Genomic DNA, 21,889 nt, shown 5'->3' with positions numbered 1-21,889 from the left:
CTACATGGGTGCTTGGGAGTGAACATGTCATATTCGTCTGCTAGGCTCTCAAAATACACTACATGACCAAAAGTATATGGACACCTGCTTGTCGAACATCTCTTTCCAAAACAATGGCCATTAATATGAAGTTGGTCCCCCCTTTGCTGCAATAACTCTTCTGGGAAGGCTTTCCACTAGATGTTGGAACATTGCTGCGGGGACTTGCTTCCATTTGGCCACAAGAGCATTAGTGAGTTTGGGCACTGATGTTGGACAATTAGACTTGGCTCGCAGTCAGCGTTCCAATGGTGTTTGATGGGGTTGAGGTCAGGGCTCTGTGCAGGCCAGTCAAGTTCTTCCACACCGATCTCGACAAACCATTTATGTATGGATCTGGCTTAGCATGGGGGCATTGTCATGCTGAAACAGGAAAGGGCCTTCCCCAAACTGTTGCCACAAAGTTGGAAGCACAGAATCATCTAGAATGTCATTGGAACTAAGGGGCCTAGCTTGAGGAAGAAAATCCCAACATGACGCAAATTCCACATATCAAGATAGAAAAGGGTTAATTGTAGCAATGAGGCACATTTTCCGTTCTATTTACAACATTAGACTCTTTTTTTACCGTACATACGTAAATGCAGCCACATACACTTGAGGCAGAGAGGTTTTGACCCTCATTATCTGAGGTCTTAGCCCTGACTTCTAGATTGCTCCAGGGGTGGGGGTGAGATCCGTCTGTCAGTCGGTCATGTTATACATGTTATACTTTTTCAGCTAATGATGGACTGTAATTTTGGCAAAGTGGTTGTATGCTAATCTTAGCGTGAGAAAGACTAGCAGGTTTTTTGGTTGCTTAGCAATGTGGAACTTGGATGGCACCAATGAGTTGCAAATATTTGCGGAAGGGCTGACAAATATTGAGGTATGGACACCCAGCAAGGACTGTGTAATTGCATACGCAAACAGAAGTGTTAAGTGCCTGTGTTTCACCACATAAGGTCTTTCCATTCAGAACTTTTTTCACAAATCCGAGTCACTGCTTCCTGACACTCCCTGCGGGCAGCCGCTCCACCTGTGTATCTAGAGGTGGGTAGGGCTTTTGAACCAGTACCTTGTCATTGGTGATAGAAGCCAAAGTATGAACTGATGCACAATTCATCAAACACTTTTTTGAGGTTTCTAAATTCTTTAGCTACAAGTATGTATGAAAAAAACTCTTCGAAAAACATTTGAAGAATATTGCATAGTATTATTCATTAATTTTCTCAGAACTAATACAGGTAACAGCATTAGCATATCAAGTGGGAATGAAAAGCTCCAAGATATGCAAACAGAAAAACATTATTTTGGAAGCTTTTTGTCGTTGTTGTCGGCATCATATCAACACACCAAATGTACAGTATACAGTATGTAGTTACCACACTTTGTTTAGTTATGGCTACATATTGTTTTGTCTGCTTGGTTACAATAAAGACGTAGACTAACGCCCAGGTTTGTTTGACTCTTCGTGACACGCAATGTACACTGACAATCTCTTCCCAGAAATAAATCCCCCCCCCACACACACACGTAGTTCTAACCACAGACCTATGGGTTCTAACTGTAAAATGAAATGCTCTGTGTGCCAAATATCAACACGGTGTGGAGAGAGAGACACTTTACTAATCAAGGTTTTCACTTTTATACTTTATACTCCCCTAGACATACTCAGTAGAGGCTTTGTGACATCTCCATTCACCACACAGAGGGCTAAGTACAGAGATTTTGGTGCATTTAAAATGTTACCTTTATTTAACTAGGCAAGTAATTTAAGAACAAATTCTTATTTACAATGACAGCCTACCGGGGAACAGTGGGTTACCTGCCTTGTTCAGGGGCAGAACAGCAGATCTTTACCTTGTCAGTAACCTTTCGGTTACTGGCCCTACGCTCTAAACACTAGGCTACCAGCCACCCCGACTTGCATGCAGTAAGTTAAAGCTTTAAGTACTGGTGTCTTGCTTCAGTGAACGTTTGGTGGAGAAAAACCCAGCCTTAGCTAGACGTCATTCTCACTAGCATGGGCTTTGCATTTTCCCTTTGGACTAAATAGCCCTGTCACAGATATGGATTGAGACATTTCCAAATCAGGAAGGAGGAGGTGATAGTCATTTTTGGAAGGTATTGTTTGATGCATGTATATGTCCTTCTTCGAAATGGAGTTGGGGATTATCAATCATTCACAAACCTTATGGTTTAAAGAAATAAATACTTTTAGCTCTGATGTTGCAACTTTACTTTTTCTGAGATTTTGCATCTTTGGGACTTTGTCTAAGTTACTAATGTTGTTTTTGACTAGAATAATTGACTTGAAATTGACTCTAAAACAACATATATACAGAGACATAAGACACATTCAATCCCATGCAGTTATGTACAGTTGAAGTCGGAAGTTTATATACACATAAATTGGAGTCATTATAACTTGTTTTTCAACCACTCAACAAATGTCTTGATAACAAACTATAGTTTTGGGAAGTCAGTTAGGACATCTACTTTGTGCATGACACGGGAACTTTTTCCAACAATTGTTTACAGACAGATTATTTCACTCATAACTCACAATTCCATTGGGTCAGAAGTTTACATACACTAAGTTGACTGTGCAATTAATCAGCTTGGAAAATTCCAGAAAATTATGTCATGGCTTTAGAAGCTGCTGAAAGGCTCATTTACATAATTTGAGTCAATTGGAGGTGTACCTGTGGATATATTTCAAGGCCTACCTTCAAACTCAGTGCCTCTTTGCTTGACATCATGGGAAAATCAAAAGAAATCAGCCAAGACCTCCACATGTAGACCTCCACAAGTCTGGTTCAACCTTGGGAGCAATTTCCAAACGTCTGAAGATATCACGTTCATCTGTACAAACAATAGTATAAACACCATGGGACCACACAGCCGTCATACCGCTCAGGAAGGAGACATGTTCTGTCTCCAAGAGATGATCGTACTTTGGTGCAAAAAGTACAAATCAATCCCAGAACAACAGCAAAGGACCTTGTGAAGATATTGGAGGAAACAGGTACAAAAGTATCTATATCCACAGTAAAACGAGTCCTATATCAACATAACCTGAAAGGCCGCTCAGCAAGGAAGAAACCACTGCTCCAAAACTGCCATAAAAAAGCCAGACAACAGTTTTCAACTGCACATGGGGACATAGATCGTACTTTTTGGAGAAATGTCCTCTGGTCTGATGAAACAAGAATAGAACTGTTTGGCCATAATGACCATCGTTATGTTTGGAGGGAAAAGGGGAAGGCTTGCAAGCCAAAGAACACCATCCCAACCGTGACGCACGGGGTGGCAGCATCATGTTGTGGGGGTGCTTTGCTGCAGGAGGGACTGGTGCACTTCCCAAAATAGATGACATCATGAGGATGGAAAATTATGTGGATATATTGAAGCAACATCTCAAGACATCAGTCAAGAAGTTAAAGCTTGATCACAAATGGGTCTTCCAAATGAACAATGACCCCAAGCATACTTCCAAAGTTGTGGCAAAATGCCTTAAGGACAACAAAGTCAAGGTATTGGAGTGGCCATCGCAAAGCCCTGACCTCAATCCTATAGAAAATTTGTGGGCAGAACTGTAAAAGTATGTGCGAGCAAGGAGGCCTACAAACCTGACTCAGTTACACCAGCTCTGTCAGGAGGAATGGGCCAAAATTCACCCAACTTATTGCGGGAAGCTTGTGGAAGGCTACCCAAAACATTTGACCCAAGTTAAACAATTTAAAGGCAATGCTACCATATACTAATTGAGTGTATGTACACTTCTGACCCACTGGGAATGTGGTGAAGGAAATAAAAGCTGAAATAAATAATTCTCTCTACTATTATTCTGACATTTCACATTCTTAAAATAAACTGGTTATCCTAACTGACCTAAGACAGGGAATTTGTACTAGGGTAAAATGTCAGGAATGGTGAAAAACTCAGTTTAAATGTATTTGGCTGAGGTGTATGTAAACTTCCGACTTCAACTGTATGTACTCTCCCCTACATTTATTTGTGCAGGGAATCTGAAACGTTTATCTCTATACTCCAGCATTTTAGATGTGAAGTAAAATGTTGTATATGAGGCAACAGTACAGAATGTCACCATTTATCCCCACTATAAGTGAATTTATCAAAATATTTATAACACTTCAAATGGGGGACTAGATACCTATAAAGTGCTTTCATTTCTAAATGGTAAAAAAGATACAGTATGTATGAAAATACCCTCAATTAAAAGGTGACATTCTTCTGTCGGCTCACATAAAACATTTGATATCACATCCAAAGTGTTGTAGTATAGAGCCAAATGTAACATTCTAGCTTCACTATCCAATTAAATATGATGGGGAGTGTATGTATAGCAAGATCAATTGCAGGATTGATTGAATAGCTAAGTCCCTATGAGACTGCCGAATGATACTCCTTCCTGTGCTTGAGAAATGTTGTTCTGATATCACTCATGGCTAAATGGAAGGCCTGCTGACATCTCAGGGAGGTCCTCCATCAAATGATTCTATGATACTTCTATCACATCAAGGACGTCAAATACAGCTGTATTACTTTTTAAATTGGCGCATATTCATGAGTTCCAGGATCCAGATCCTGTTCTTTATAGCGTAATGCTGACTAATTTTGGCAGTGCAACCATTCCTATGACCAGCCTACATATTGGTGAGTCTAAGGCGTGGCAGTGCATGAAGTGGGAATGACCAATCAATGACAACAGGTTAGTTCATCAGTGCAGAGTCCAATTTCGCTGGTCTTATATGGTTAGATGGGCTGACATTTCTCCCTGTTGGTTAAATTGATTTTTGTATATAATTTCAAAATTAATTGAACGCTACAATACAGTACATACAGTAAGACATACATCAAGACAGGCTTTATTAAAGGGGAAGTTCAGGATTTTACAACTTGTTGTTAGATGGTTCCTCATCCTAAAAGTAGTCTGTGGGCCAGGAAAAACTGTTATCCATTCACTGAACAGCCACCACAAATGCTAGCCACTGCTAGCTAAAAATATATGGAAGTTATGGGGGCATGTGTGCAATTGTCAAAATGTCAAATAAAATGAAAACAACTTCATATCTGGTTTGATGTTACTAAAAGGCGATTAAGACATTTTTTAAAACATGCACATGTGAAGGACGTCACTCTGCTTAACGAGTGCCACCTCCTGATTTGGCTCATACCAAGGTTCAAACCCAGGACCTCTGCCTTGCTAGTACGCTTGACTGCCCTCCTGTTTGACCCAAATCTGGTATTTTTTTTTGTTGCTTCAACTCTGACCCAACTATGTTTGATGAATGGGACAGTTGAAGTCGGAAGTTTACATACATACCTTAGCCAAATACATTTAAACTGAGTTTTTCACAATTCCTGACATTTTATCCAAGTAAAAATGCCCTGTCTTAGGTCAGTTAGGGTCACCACTTTAATTTAAGAATGTGAAATGTCAGAATAATAATTATATAATTATTTCAGCTTTGATTTATTTCATTCCATTCCCAGTTGGTCAGAAGTTTACATACACTCAATTAGTATTTGGTAGCATTGCCTTTAAATTGTTTAACTTGAGACTTTTTGGGTAGCCTTCCACTGTAACGTTCGTCTGAAGAAGTAGACCAAGGTGCAGCGTGGTAAGTGTTCATGATCTTTAATACTCAGAACACCAAACAAAAACAACAAAAGGAATAACAAACGTCACGTTCTGCTGGCTTCACAGAGCTAACAAAAAACAAGATCCCTCAACATAGGTGGGAAAACAGGCTACCTAAGTATGATTCCCAATCAGAGACAACGATAGACAGCTGCCTCAGATTGGGAACCACACTCGGCCAAAACCAAAGAAATACAAAACATAGAATGCCCACCCCACATCACACCCTGACCTCACCAAATAGAGAAATAAAACGGCTCTCTAAGGTCAGGGCATGACAGTACCCCCCCAAAAGGTGCGGATTCCCAGCCGCAAACCTGAACCTATAGGGGAGGGTCCAGGTAGGCATCTACCCTTGGCGGCGGCTCCGGTTCGGGACGTAGCTCCCGCTCCGCCTCTGGCTCCCCCCACCTTGGTGGTGCCTCTGGTGCGGGGACCCTCGCCGCCGGCCCCGGACTGCGGACCCTCGCCGCAGGGCCCAAACTGAGGACCCTCGTTGCAGGCTCCGGACTGGGGACCCTCGTTGCAGGCCCCGGACTGGAGACGTCGCTGTAGGCTCTGGACTGGGGACCGTCGCTGGCGGCTCCGGACTAGAGACTGTCGCTGGAGGCTCCTTGCCATGGATCCTTACTGCAGGCTCTGGGCCATGGATCATCACTGGAGGCTTCGTGCCATGGATCATCACTGGATGCTTCGTGCCATGGATCATCACTGGAGGCTTCGTGCCATGGATCATCACTGGAGGCTTCGGGCCATGGATCATCACTGGAGGCTGGGTTTGTGGAGCTGGCACAGGATATACTGGGCTGTGGAGATGCACTGGAGGTTTGGAGCGCAGAGCTGGCACAACCCGTTCTGGCTGGATATTCACCCTAGCCCGGCAACTGCGGGGCACTGGCACAGGACGTACTGGGCTGTAGAGACACACAGGAGACACAGTGCGCAGAGCCGGCGCAGGATATCTTGGACCGAAGAGACGCACTGGAGACCAGATGCGCTGAGCCGGCACCATCCGTCCTGGCTGAATGCCCACTCTAGCTCGACAAACGCGAGGAGCTGGCACAGAGCGCACTGGGCTGTGCATGCGCACCGGTGACACACGGCGCAGAGCCGCATGACATGGTGCCTGACTAGTCACTCTCTCCCCACGATACGGGGAGTTGGCTCAGGTCTATAACCTGACTCCGCCAATCTCCCCGTGTGCCCCCCCCAAACACATTTTTGGGGGCTGCCTCTCGTGCATGCTTCCTCGTTACCAACACCTCGTATCTTCACCGTTCCGCCTTTGCTGCTTCTAGCAGCAACCAAAGGAATAACGGACGTCACGTTCTGCCGGCTTCACAGAGCTAACAAAAAACAAGATCCCACAATATAGGTGGGAAAACAGGCTACCTAATTATGATTCCCAATCAGAGACAATGATAGACAGCTGCCTCTGATTGGGAACCACACTTGGCCAAAACCAAAGAAATACAAAACATAGAATGCACACCCCACAACGGCTCTCTATGGTCAGGGCGTGACATCCACAAGCTTCCCACAATAAGTTGGGTGATTTTTGGCCCATTCCTCCTGACAGAGCTGGTATAACTGAATCAGGTTTGTAAGCCTCCTTGTTCACACATGCTTTTTCACCATAATTTGCTAATTAATTCCTAAAAAATCCTACAATGTGATTTTCTGGATTTTTTTTTCCATTTTGTCTGTCATAGTTGAAGTGTACCTATGATGAAAATTACAGGCCTCTCTCATCTTTTTAAGTGGGAGAACTTGCACAATTGGTGGCTGACTAAATACTTTTTTGCCCCACTGTATAAGGCCTTGTTTAAGTGTTTTCCTATTCAAAGTAATAGAAGGTGGATATCCTATCGTTGCCGCCTGTTATAGACCACCTTCTGCCCCCAGCTGTGCCCAGGACACCATATGTGAATTGATTGCCCCTCATCTATCTTCAGAGCTCATACTGTTAGGTGACCTAAACTGGGACATGCTTAACACCGCCTGCCATCCTACAATCTAAGCTATATGCCCTCAATCTCACACAAATTATCAATGAACCTACCAGGTACAACCCCAAATCTGTAAACACGGGCACCCTCATAAATGTCATCCTGACAATAATGCCCTCTAAATACACCTCCACTGTCTTCAACCAGGATCTCAGAGATTATTTTTGTTGCAAACCATATTACTAGCCTGTTCAACCTCTCTTTCATATTATCTGAGATCCCCAAAGATTGGAAAGCTTCCACAGTCATCCCTGTCTTCAAAGGGGGATACACTCTAGACCCAAACTACTACAGACCTATATCTATCCTACCCTGCCTTTCTAAGGTCTTCGAAAGCCAAGTTAACAAACAGATCACCAACCATTTCGAATCCCACCGTACATTCTCCACAATGCAATCTGGTTTCTGAGCTGGTCATGGGTGCACCTCAGCCACGCTCAAGGTACTAAACAATGTCATAATGTCCATCGATAGAAGACAGTACTGTGCAGCCATATTCATCGACCTGGCCAAGGCCTTCGACTCTGTCAATCACCACATTCTTATCGTCAGACTCAACAGCCTTGGTTTCTCAAATGACTGCCTCTTCTGGTCCAACTACTTCTCAGACAGAGTTCAGACCTCTGGCAGTCTCTATGGGGGTGCCATAGGGTTCAATTCTCAGGCCGACTCTTTTCTCTGTGTACATCAATGATGTCGCTCTTGCTGCAGGTGATTCTCTGATCCACCTCTACGCAGACGACACCATTCTGTGTACTTCTGGCCCTTCTTTGGACACTGTGTTAACAAACTTCAAAAAAGCTTTGTTGCCATACAACTCTCCTTCCGTGGCCTCCAACTGCTCTTAAATGCAAGTAAAACTAAATGCATGCTCTTCAACCGATCGCTGCCCGCACCTGCCCGCCCATCCAGCGTTACTACTCTGGACGGTTCTGACTTAGAATATGTGGACAACTACAAATACCTAGTTGTCTGGTTAGACTAAACTCTCCTCCCAGACTCACATTAAGCATCTCCAATCCAAAATTAAATCTAGAAATGGCTTCCTATTTCGAAACAAAGCATCCTTCACTCATGCTGCCAAACATACCCTCGTAAAACTGACTATCCTACCGATCCTTGACTTCGGTGATTTAATTTACAAAATAGTCTCCAACACTCTACTCAGCAAATTGGATGCAGTCTATCAAATTGGATGCAGTCTATTGTTTTTTGTTTGTTTTTCTGCTCCTTTGCACCCCAGTATCTCTACTTGCACATTCATCTACTGCACATCTATCACTACAGTGTTTAATTGATAAATTGTAATTACTTCGCCACTGCGGCCTATTCATTGCCTTACCTCCCTAATCTTACCTCATTTGCACATACTGTATATAGATTATTTTCTATTGTGTTATTGACTGTACGTTTGTTTATTCCATGTGTAAGTCTGTGTTGTTGTTTGTGTCACACTGCTTTGCTTTATCTTGGCCAGGTCGCAGTTGTAAATGAGATCTTGTTCTCAACTGATCTACCTGGTTAAATTAAATCAAGGTGAAATAAAATAAAAACAAAAAGATCAGAAGTCATGAGTTAGCCATAATAAAGACATTACTATTTAATAAAGAGCATAGTACACAAGTAGCTGTCTCAATGTGGAACTAATAAAGACAGTGTTTTATTTGCATCAATATGCAGCAAGTGCTATTGTCACGTTCTGACCATAGTTCTTTTGTGTTTTCTTTGTTTTAGTGTTGGTCAGGACGTGAGCTGAGTGGGCATTCTATGTTGTGTGTCTAGTTTTCCCATTTCTATGTTTGGCCTGATATGGTTCTCAATCAGAGGCAGGTGTTAGTCATTGTCTCTGATTGGGAACCATATTTAGGTAGCCTGTTTTGTGTTTGGTTTTTTGGGTGGTTGTCTTCTGTCTTTGAGTCTATGCACCAGATAGGACTGTTTCGGTTTTTCACATTTGTTGTTTTGTTATTTTGTAGTGTTCTTGTTTATGGTCTTTATTAAACATGTTGAACTCTAACCACGCTGCGCTTTGGTCCGATCCTTCGTCCACAGAAAACCGTTACAGCTATACATTGTTGCCTTTCATATTTGATGACCTCATTGGACACATTAAATACCAATGGAGAGCATCACTGTCCAAATTCACATGGAGACCTCTGTACAGTACACTAGCAGCAAGTGATAATACATAGTGGTCATTCTAATTTAAAGATGCTATGGAAAGAAGTTTAGTTGCTAATTGTTATTAGATACTTATGTACTGTACATGCTTATGAACTACACATTAGTGGCTAATATGTGTGCCAAAATATAAAATGTTATTTATTTATTTATTTACATTCAAGGATATGACTGTATGTTTGAATCACAAACTGGTATCACTATCCTTAATAGTCTTGTCAGACTATTCATCTTTCTAACCCTTGTGTGAAATTAATAGCGCAGTGACAATTGCATTTTCTAATCTCAAGTCAAGTGATAATTTGCAACAGGAACAAAGCTTTAACAATACATTCTATTCATTAACAGTTTTAATGGGTGTATTTTGAAGACAAAAAGGGGTTTTCATGCCCAAACGTTTTGAACCTTAGTTCTGGGTTGTTCCATTTGATTTCAATCCGTTTTTGACCGCACCCCTTTTGATTTGAACAAAACTTTCTATAGCTATTTGCTGTGGTAGAAGTGGTCAGAAACATTTATGAGATAGAAGTTCTCAAAGTTGACCCATTTTGCATACCCCACCTTACCATGAGACATCCATATCTTCAGCACTGGAAAAGATAAACGGTTTAATTTTAAATCATTTAAAATCTTAAAAACAGGATTGTAAAGCTACTTTATAATATCTTGAACATCTATTTTAAAATAAAATTAGATTTTTTTTGATCCACCAAGATGGCTTCTGGTCTACACTGTCAACTTAAATAGGAATGGCTATTCAATGATCTATATTTTTATCATTTCAATCGGTTTTGTGTGGAAGATTGACAGCATAATTTAAAACAACTGATATTCCCATTCATGTCAACATTATCTGATGTGTGGACCTCAAACCATCTTTGTGCTATCCTTTAAAAATTGACATTTTGATTTGTTCAGCCAAAACATTACACACAACCTGTATTCAAGAAACCGATATCGGGCACAACACAAACACCTCAGAGGATGTAGAATAGGGTCAAGCTACAACATATACAGCAACAAAACATTGCATCAGTTCATGCATTTTTTTTTTACAATTTATGTCATTTTTTCAAGAAATTATAAAAAAGTTTGACTACCATGTTTGCAAGCTTTTAAATTATATCAATCTCAACAGTTTGTCTTTCCATTGACAAAGACATGGATGTCTCATGGTAGGGTGGGGTATGCAAAATGGGTCAACTGTGAGCACCTCTATCTCCTAAATGTTTGGTATTCAGGTCCAAAAAGTTTGTTTCTGACTACTTCTACGATGGGCAAAAATGTATAGAAAGTTTTGTTCAAGTTAAAAGAGGTGCAGTCAAAACGTTATTGAAATCAAATGGAACGACCCTTATACAAGAATATTGATATAAGGACATGAGGTGGTGGAGCAACATTCCACAGCACCACATTATCACATTGTGGATTACAACAATACTAATGGCATTTTGAAAACGTCTCGTGTTTATAAAACAATTCATTAATAATGTAACCAAGGGTTTTCCTTCATATCAAGTCATGAGCAGTATTGCCATTGTGTGTAAAAACTCTTTGTGATAAGAGAAACAATAAGAAATCGTAGCCTCAGTGTAAGGACAATAGATTGAGTCAGTAATCACTCTTATCAGAGGAACACACCTTCAGCGTGTTATGTTGGTCTGTTTAATGAGTCATCAAAAGATAAACAAAACATATTAACACAAACACTTTTTGACCTGTTTTGGTGTTTATTCAGTCCATATATATATACATGTATAAATACAATCAATCTAATGGATAACTAATGCAACAATAATGGTTATCGACATTGTCTCCTGAATGATGGGTCAGGGATATATCCTCCTGGGTTGTGGTTCAACTGAAGACTAGGTTGACACATGCGTTTATTTGGTTGGTCTCAATAAATATTGGAACTTGGTCACAAGGTAAACAAATCTAGGAACCACTTGTTTATCATACCTTTTTCTGTGCAATGAGTTTATTCAATTTAACCGGCAAGTCAGTTAAGATCAAATTGCTTTTTACAATGACGGCCTACCGGGGAACAGTGGGTTAACTGTCCTGTTCAGGGGCAGAATGACAGATTTCTACCTTGACAGCTCGGGGATTCTTTCGGTTACTGGCCCAACACTCAAACCACTAGGCTACCTGCCAACCCACCTACTGTTTAAACCTCTCATATTGGTATGAGAGGGCCATGAAATCCTTGGAACGGAGCCAGCCCTTCTGCCACACCTTCACATCCAGAAGGACCAAGGACCTTCCGTTCACTCAGGTGGTATAAAGCTAAGATCCAAGCAAGTACCTTTCTCATACCACCTGTGTTCACTACCCAGAGGATGACCATGGGGACAACACAGACACCCACATGGGTGTTAATATGGATGGCTCTGGCGATTGGTTTAACTGCCTCTCAAAGTGGTAGGTAGAATCCATGATTTTGATTTACATGAAACCTTGTGCTTTAGTGTTGACAGGGCTAAACTGTATGTTACTGTATGTCATAGCGCTCTCATAATAGCTCCAATGTTTATCTCATTGGACAGCCTAACAATGAGGGAATATGCTCAGTCCTGCCTTTATGTGCCTTTTAAGCATGGGTTATGATTGATGAACAGGTAAATGTAGGATTGGCAAGATAACTACATAACAGAGCCTGAAATATACAGGATTCCCTAATGATTTACAGTAAAACTTCATGTAACGTAATAACATACACTTTGATTTCAGAGGATACATCAAAGGCCACAGTTAACATCATCCCCTCAATGTCAAGGATACCTGAGATTGCAGGTAAGCTTCATAATACATGAGCTATACAGATGCATGAGCCCTGAGGATGATGACAATGATTAACACTGCAGCCTTACATATCCAAAGACAATGGTGAAAGGACAATAACCATGATGGAGACAGTCATAACAAGTAGTGCAACAGGTTTTGTGGATTAGCTGATTTGAAAAGCGTGAAGGAACACTAGATTATTAATTTGTTGTTCAAGTTCATAAACATTATAGAGATTGGAAAGTCTTGGTTGTTTAGTTGATCAAATATTGAATTTGGCATTTACTACTATATCCCATAGAAACGCCTTGAATAACACATTCGTAAATGCCAAAAAATGTATCCTAAGGAATACGGTTTTGAAGTGTCTAGAGACATAAGAAATCTCAGGAAATATTTGTGTTTTTTGTACACATATTTAACCACCTTTTTATGTTGGCACAAAACTACCTCCATAATTCCAATCATTTGTATGGGTTAACTTCAGACGAGTCCCGTGACACTTGTGGAGGTCGAAGACCAAACTGCTCAGACAGAAGTTGGCACATCGGCGGTACCGACATAAGACGAGTTCCATGACACCATAGAGTGGTCATATTAGCTAGTAGGCAAAATCGTTTGGACGCTAAAGACGTTTTTGTGAGAACACCGATTTTCAGGATGTACCCTGGTGTGACAAACAGCTCTGTGCCTCTGCCACTTACAACCTCAGATGTGGACATAGGTGGATGCGGTGGATTGAGACACAGCCCATGCAAGAAAAAAAAGATATCCTTAGCTTAAACTGACAGATTTTGGTGGGGATTTTTTTATTATGTTAATTAGATTGACACACAGGTGTGTCAGTAGACTCTTATGGTGAGTGAGTGAGGCCAATCCAGCAGTCAACCAATGGACTCCTAGTTAAAAGCAAGGTTTTATGAGGGGCAGGGTTTTACGTTACTTTTTCATTTCTTTCTAAATATCTAAAGATTAAACCTGCTGAGTTGTACGCTATCATAACTGAAATGGTTGCCCTTTCCCCCAGGAGTGAGTCCTATACATAATGGCCAAGTCTGCAGTACGTGGGGTAACTACCACTTCAAGACCTTTGATGGAGACATCTTTCAGCTCCCCTCCACCTGCAACTATGTTGTGACCTCACTGTGTAAGAGCAGTTATGAGGATTTCAACATCCAGATGAGGCGGCAGGTGGTGGACAACCAGCCCACCATTAGCAAGATCACCATGAAGCTGGATGGTGTAGTGGTGGAGCTTTCCAAGGGTTCCATTGTTGTTAATGGGAATAAGTAAGTTCCTCAATAATTTCTCATGGAACTGTATTTTTTAATCAGTGCTCAAGTAGTTGGATGTCATATTGTTGTCCCAGTCGCGTTGACTTAACAGATTAGACTCAACCTTATACTGTGTAATTATGCACAAGCACATAATTACAGTGACAGAGATGAGAATGTTGTTTTTAAAGTACCAATGGAAATGTCAAAAAATTAAGTCAATTGAGCTAATGTAAAATTGGTTGGTCTGACTAAGTTCTAGTTGAATCTAATGCTTTGTCTTCCTCTTCCTCCAGTACCACCTTACCATTCAGCCAGTCTGGTATTCTCATTGAAGAGACTCCCTCCTACATCAAGATCAAAGCAAAACTGGGATTGGTAGCCATATGGAACGAGGATGATTCCTTCTTGGTAGTACAACAATTATGCATTTATGAATATTTCTAGGTGGAGTTAGGTTTTTGCGGTGTGGTCAATGTCTACATTTGTGCTGTGGTGGACACTGTGTTAACAACAGTTAAAGTCACTCCTGTTAAATCTTTGTTTTGTTACAGTCATTTCCCATTTTGTTGAGTGTTATGCGGTTATGGAGGTAAAATGTCACCCTGAAATGTCTAATGGTCTTCTATTTCAGGTGGAGATGGACATCAAATTCAGAAATAAGACCTGTGGTCTATGTGGAGATTTTAATGCAATTCAGCAATTTGATGAGTTCTATAGCCATGGTACATTTTCACTGACATTATCAACACATCAACCATTGCCTATTATTTGGAATACAGTTGACATTTAACAATAATTGGATTTATTTTTATGCCAAAGGTATGAAATTGTCCGCTGTCGACTTCGGAAACTTCTGGAAATTGGATGGTCCCACTGAAAGCTGTACTGAAAACACACTGCCTTCAAATCAGAAATGCCCCAATCTGGTAGGTTACACTTTATTGCTTATGATAAGAATAGGGATATTGCCTAGGCTGCTGTGTACTTAACAACATGTGGGGTCCGAAATGACTGACTCCCTTGATAAAGATTTGCAAAAATGACTGTATACTGCTACAGTATATTGTGTGCTCCATTACTTGGAAAATTATATTATTTTATACTAATACAGAAAAAGATTTTGTTTTTAAAGTAATATTTTCTTTCTCTCCAGTCAGGGGTCAAAATAATTGACACCCCTGTTTTTAATACCTTTCAATACCACACCTTGCAAATAATGGCACTGAGCCTTTTTCTAAAATGTTTTATGAGTTGGAGAACACATTCTGAGGGATTTTAGACCATTCCTCCATACAGAATCCTTCAAAATCCTTGATATCCTTTGTCTGTGCTTATGGACGGCCCTCATTCAAACCAAAGATTTTCAATGGGTGTCAAGTTCAGAGACTGAGTTGATTTTGAAGACAAATATATATTTATTTGGGGATTTTGATGTGTGCATGGGGTTATTGTATTGCTGGAAGATCCACTGAAGGCCAAGTGGCAGTGGCAACATGGTTTTGGCAAAAATGTCCAGGTACTGGGTAAAGTTCATGATTGATCTTTACAAGAGCCCCAGGACCAGTGGAAGCAAAATAGCCCCTTTTTGCAATGGCCATCTCAGTCTCTCTTTGAAGCCCATTGGAAATCTGGGGTTTGAATTAAAGAGGGCAGTCCATAAGAACAGACAAAGGGACATCAAAGATCCTAAACAGTGAAGGCTGCTGAGGGAAAGACGGCTCGTAATAATGTCGGGAACGGAGTAAAGGGAATACCATTCCACTAATTCCGCTCCAGCCATTACCACGAGCCCGTCCTCCCCAATTAAGTTGCCACCAACCTCCTGTGGTCCGAATTTGTTCTCCAACTCCTAAAACATTTTGGAAAAAGGATTATTGCAGTTTTCCTCACAAGGTGAAGTACTGAAATATAGTGAAAACAGGGATGTCAATCATTTTGACCCCTACCTTTCTGAGATAATTTTTATTTACTTTTTAAACAAAATCTCTTTCTAGAAGCAATCGTATAAATATAAAATAATATATTTGACCAAATCTGTTTTGCAATTATTTTATACAGTCATTTCTGCTCTTCTTTATCAAAGGTGTCAATAATTTCAGACTCCACTGTATATGTCCTAATTATAACATCTCTGTTTTTGTTTGATAGAAACCAGTTTGTGAGCAGTTGCTCTCCGGTCCTGCCTTCAGCAGCTGTAAGGACTTGTTGGCCATCGACTCATTTGTTGAGGCCTGTGTATCTGACCTGTGCCACTGTGATAACAGCACCAACTCATTCTGCCTGTGCAACACCATCTCAGAGTACTCCCGTCAGTGTGTTCATGCAGGGGGAAGCCCAAACAATGGAGGACTGAACAGTTCTGCTGTAAGCATGCCCTTACTCCCCGTATCAACATTCAAATCGCACATTGGTTGGTTGCAACAGAGTACTCATATTTTGACATAACCCTACCTTTGCAGATAAGACATGCCCCTTCAACATGGAGTACCAGGAGTGTGGAAACCCTGTGTTGACACCTGCTCCAACCCTGAGAGAGGCCAGCTGTGTGAGGACCACTGCTCAGATGGCTGCTTTTGTCCTCCAGGTAGGCAGACATATTTAAACGTTCTCTGCACATCCTCTTCTTCAAAGAGATGTAATAAAAATCCATTGGAATGGAGCAGATTGTATACTGATAGAATGCAAAGCAATTGATTTCATATTGTGGACTGGAGACTGTTGCGTTACAAAGGCAATTACAAGTTTGGTGTTTTGTAATGGCCTGGTATACTATCTGATTAATGTGGTATTTAGTTCCTGACACAAGGACAAGCCAGTTGATCAGAATATGTCATGGAGATTCAGAAATTGTCTGTCGAGACGGAAAAATACTGTGAATTTAGATTTTGGAGTAAAACAAAATACATCGTTACTAGGTGTTGCCTATGTAGGGCAGTAGGTTGGGATGGAGACATAATAAACACATGTATGCTCTCACCCAAAGGAACCGTTTTTGATGACGTCAACAAGAACGGTTGTATCGCCTTGAGTCAATGCTCCTGCCGCCACAATGGAAAAACCTACACACCCGGAGAGTCTTATTCAAGCACTTGTAAAGATTGGTAAGAAAACCAGGCTAAGAATTCTGACTTGAGTCTAAAAGGTATTCCAGGGGTGACAATTTGTAAGTTCCATTGAATCATTTATATTTCGCCCTTAGTTCTTGTGCTGGTGGTCAGTGGGCCTGTACAGACAAGGACTGTCCTGGCACCTGTGCTGTGGAGGGAGGATCCCACATCAACACCTACGATGGAAAAACCTACACCTTCCACGGGGACTGCTCTTATGTTCTGACCAAGGTACAGTACAATTTCTTCACCAAAGCTCTGTGTGCATGAATCTCATTCACATTAAATACATTTGGAAACTTGCTACCGTCTTTGTAGTTATTATGTCTGTATTACAGCTTTGCCTCCATCTTCTTTACTTTTCATCTGATATATCCAGTTTTTATGATGAAAATTGTAATATAGAAAAGGGCTTTCCAACCATGTTCCCGGAGTGCTACCTCCCTGTAGGTTTTCACTCCAACCCTAATTTAGCACACCTCATTCTAATATTAAGCTGGTTGATGAGCTGATTCAGGTTAGTTACAACTGCGGAATGAGCTAAAACCCACAGGAGAGTAGCTCTCCAGGAACAGAGTTGGGGAGCCCTCATATAGAACAGTACTAATCATCTTGCGTTGATACATTTATCTATGGAGAAATGTGGGTTGTTCATGTTTACTCTGTCTCTTGTTTTACACTGAGATATTCCTTTTTCAAAATAATTCAAAGGATATTTCCTTTCATTAAGGGAAATATTTGTAACAACTTATTTATGTTTTTTTCAGGACTGTGATGGGATGCAATTCACTGTACTGGGTGATCTGGTGCAGTGTGGGCTTTCTGACAGTGAGACTTGTCTAAAGGCTGTTACCCTGTCCCTCTCAGAAGGAGCCACTGTAAGTATTCTTTGACTGACATGCTATCAGCCTTTGACTGCAGTAAATGTTTTTTCCTTAGTGTTGTTAGGTTTTAGACTTTAATGTATCATTTGAATATCATGAATAAGCATATGGTTAAACAATGCCCCTCTATGCAGGTGATCAACATACAGCCCAATGGAAAAGCCTTTGTAAATGGAATCTATTCTCAGCTTCCCTTTTCTGCTGGTAAGTTACAGTTGCACATTAAACATACAGCACAATCAATGTAGTCATGACTAGGCATACATGAAACTTGTGTCCTACAGTTAAAGCACATCATTGTATGGGGAATACATAATGATACATGGGAATGTTGTGATGGTGATGCAGCTTTATCATTCAACACTGACACATATATATTACTTAACATTAAATTCTAAATCTTACTCATTCCTTCCTCTTCCCTTTGTTCCTTATAGCTGGAGTAACTATTTTCAGAGCCTCCTCATTTTTCGTCATTGTCCAGACCACCTTTGGCCTCCAGTTGGAAATCCAACTCTCACCAATCATGCAGGTCTATATTGCTGCAAGCACCGTTTGGCAGCAGAGAACTTGCGGTATGTCTCATCATCCGTTGACCAACCACCACAGTCCACTGAGGTGTTCATGTTCTGGGAAGTATTTATATTCCCTGTATATAAATACATGTTCACCCTACAGGTCTTTGTGGAAACTTCAACAACAACCAAGGAGATGATTTCAAGGTCCTGAGCGGAGTGACTGAGGGCACAGCCATTGGTTTTGCAAACACCTGGAAAACACGAGCCAGCTGCCCAGACATCAAGAGTAGCTTTGAAAGCCCCTGCAGTTTAAGTCTTGACAATGGTATCTGCATGGTTTATCACCTTTCCATGTCTGTTTTAATTGTTATGGAGAACGATGCAAGTGTTTCTTAAAGTTGGCCTAACTGTGGTTTATTTTTTAACTTTTTCAGAGAAATATGCCCAGCACTGGTGCTCTCAGCTGGCTGATCCTAAAGGGTTGTTTGCTAAATGCCACACAGCAATAAGCCCAGACATGTACAGAGAAGTGAGACCATTTCACCATACTATTCATTTCACACAATTTCCTGACCATAACTAATTCACAAATGTATGTAACGTGATGCCAGCTGTTATGGGGAATTTGAGAATTACGTTGCTTGCTGTTAGGTATTGTGTATCTGCACAGAATTTGTGCATATTATGCACACACAATTAATTAAAACTATTGTACAGTATAATATGGATGCTGTTCTGACTGTGGTTTTCTATTCAGAACTGCATGTATGACAGCTGTAACTGTGAGAAAAGTGAGGACTGCATGTGTGCTGCCGTCTCCTCTTATGTCCACGCTTGTGCTGCCGAGGGTATCCAGCTCACTGGCTGGAGAGACACTATCTGCAGTGAGTGACAATCACACCATAATACCTAAGAAGCTGCGTCAATTGTGGGAGAATAAGATACAAATATTATAAATATTTACATCAAACACTAATTGTTGCCATCCCCAGACAAATACTCCACCTCGTGCCCTAGCACCATGGTCTACAGCTACAGCATAAAAAGCAGTGATCGCTCCTGCCGCTGCTACAGCGACTCTGACTTTACCTGTTCAATCACCTTCGAGCCTGTGGATGGGTGTGTCTGTTCTGAGGAACCTACCTGGATGATGAGGGCAAGTGTGTTCCACCAACCAGCTGCCCTTGTTATTACAAGGGCTCAGTGGTCTCCCCTGGAGAGGTCATCAGCAAGGATGGAACCATGTGGTATGGACCGAGTTATTTACCTACCTATACTCAAGCTGTATATCAATGTAATTCACTACACATTTTATTTCAAAGGCATATTTTTGAGACTTTATGAACCAAGAGCCTTGGGCCTTGATTTCCCGTAGTGAGCATAGCAACATTCAAGTACCATTAACAACATTTTATTTCAGCACCTGCAAGGAGGGAAAACTCCGTTGCATTGGAGATTCACCCAATCAGCCATGTAAGTTCATGTATATTAATTGTCAAAACAACTCACAATTTTGAGCTATTGTACTGTGCCAGGCAACACTGAATTTGAAATAAGTCCATTCTTTTAATGGCAATCTTCCAAATCCTATATACATTTATGGTGTGTGGTAATAGTATGCTATTGGCAACAGAATCAGGCTATGTGCATTTTGAAATATTATCTCTCCATCCTAGTACACACTTTACAGAGCATATTGATTTGGTGAAAGACACAACAGAGTCATGACACATGAATTCCCTTTATTTTCACAGCATGTGTTGCACCAATGGTTTTCTTCAACTGCTCCAATGCAAGCCCAGGAGTGAGAGGGTTAGAGTGTCAGAAGAGCTGCAACATTCTGGATATGGCCTGTGTAAGTCCCCTATTCACCTCGTCTCCAGGCCATTCTGCACAGCGGTTATAAGCTTGTGTACAAAACATTAAAAACACCTTCCTAATATTGATATTAATACGCAATCCGTCTCAATTGTCTCAAGGCTTGAAAAATCTTCTTTAACTTTCTCCTTTTCTTCATCTACACTGATTGAAGTGGATTTAACAAGTGACATCAGTAAGGGATCAATGCTTTCTGGATTCCCCTGGTCAGTCTATGTCATGGAAAGAGGAGGTGTTCTTAATGTTTTCTACACTCAGTGTATAGTCATATAATGCCCATAGGATTGTGAATAGAAATTGAGTGTAAAATATAAACTTTCATTTTTTTTAAAATATATATTTTTATATTAACATACAGGTAACCTCATATCCAAGCTATTGCACACAGAACATATAAGCTTGGTACATCAACGATTTAATTTTGTCCTTAGTGGGAGTAACCATATACTTCCATGGGAGTATCTTTACTGAGTAAAGTATTTGTTATCATTTAATTTGAGCGAACCATATGACTGCTAGGCATAGCTCTGTGCTTGTGGTGTGCTAACGTATGGGGGAGGGTTAGGGGGAAGGTGTTGTGGGAGATGATTGGTTGGTAGATTAAGCTGAATAAGCCAATGCCCTGGGAGTTTCTCCTGGTCTTTCTGTATTGGCGAATGGCTAATAAAGGCCAAGTTTGACCTTCTGGTCCACCAGACTCCACGCATTTGAGCGGAAGTTAACACAATTTTTACACAGCAGATTTTCAAATCAATCATTTTCACTTTACAGATCAGCACAGAGTGCATATCAGGCTGTATGTGTCCCTCTGGACTGGTATCCGATGGAAAAGGAGGCTGCATCAAGCCAGACCTTTGTCCTTGTTCTCACAATGGAGCTACTTACCAACCAGGAGACGGAATCAAGGTCGACTGCAATACCTGGTAAGGTTATCTTGCCTCAATTGGGGTTTTAAACCAATTAAGGCTTCATCTGATATATCTGTTTTTGCCACTTTCAGCACTTGTAAAGACAGAAAATGGCAGTGCACAACTAACCTGTGCCTTGGAACCTGTGCCATTTATGGAGATGGACACTACATTACTTTTGATGGGAAACGATTCACTTTCGAAGGAGACTGTGAATACACACTTACAAAGGTATGCTTGCAGGGTTTCTTGATAGTCTAAGTGATCATCACCAATATTACATGCTGAACAATAAGGGTTTGTGTTAATTGTTTTAAGGTATATACTGTAGGTGTTTCTGGGGAGTCTGAATAGCAATATTTGAAACTGTTTGGCCATGATCTGCTGTTGCTTTGTAGATGTTGCTGTAGCATTCCCAACAAGCTGAACATTTTCACTATTTCAGTGATTGACTTACAACATGTATTGTTGGAGATAAGGCTCCATCCACCAAAATACTATGTTGGCTGTTGTTAAATTTATGACTGAAACCTTAAACAGGACTACTGTGGTAGCAACAATGCCAACGGCAGCTTCAGAGTCATCACTGAGAACATCCCTTGTGGAACGACTGGCACCACCTGCTCCAAGGCCATTAAGCTCTTCCTGGGG

The 21,889-nt window shown here is 41.0% G+C and overlaps 1 protein-coding gene across 1 annotated transcript in view; it reads left to right on the top strand.

The window, feature by feature from the left end:
* Positions 1–12,251: 12,251 nt before the first annotated feature.
* LOC118362579 (mucin-5AC-like) overlaps positions 12,252–21,889 on the top strand; it is a 36,135-nt gene continuing 26,497 nt past the window's right edge. The window contains 25 exon segments of the mRNA XM_052470598.1: positions 12,252–12,303; positions 12,613–12,675; positions 13,694–13,955; positions 14,237–14,351; positions 14,575–14,665; positions 14,763–14,869; positions 16,092–16,278; positions 16,281–16,307; positions 16,403–16,441; positions 16,444–16,527; positions 16,927–17,044; positions 17,143–17,281; positions 17,818–17,928; positions 18,069–18,138; positions 18,372–18,509; positions 18,613–18,777; positions 18,887–18,981; positions 19,210–19,336; positions 19,445–19,582; positions 19,585–19,699; positions 19,873–19,925; positions 20,207–20,307; positions 21,102–21,253; positions 21,331–21,469; positions 21,779–21,889. Of these exon segments, the coding sequence (XP_052326558.1) occupies positions 12,267–12,303; positions 12,613–12,675; positions 13,694–13,955; positions 14,237–14,351; positions 14,575–14,665; positions 14,763–14,869; positions 16,092–16,278; positions 16,281–16,307; positions 16,403–16,441; positions 16,444–16,527; positions 16,927–17,044; positions 17,143–17,281; positions 17,818–17,928; positions 18,069–18,138; positions 18,372–18,509; positions 18,613–18,777; positions 18,887–18,981; positions 19,210–19,336; positions 19,445–19,582; positions 19,585–19,699; positions 19,873–19,925; positions 20,207–20,307; positions 21,102–21,253; positions 21,331–21,469; positions 21,779–21,889 (2,784 nt within the window). The 5' untranslated portion in view covers positions 12,252–12,266.

The sequence above is a fragment of the Oncorhynchus keta genome, chromosome 2 (assembly GCF_023373465.1).
Source record: "Oncorhynchus keta strain PuntledgeMale-10-30-2019 chromosome 2, Oket_V2, whole genome shotgun sequence".
NCBI lineage: Eukaryota > Metazoa > Chordata > Actinopteri > Salmoniformes > Salmonidae > Oncorhynchus > Oncorhynchus keta.
Note: the sequence above shows the minus strand (reverse complement) of the source record. Positions and strands in the feature narration are given on the sequence as shown.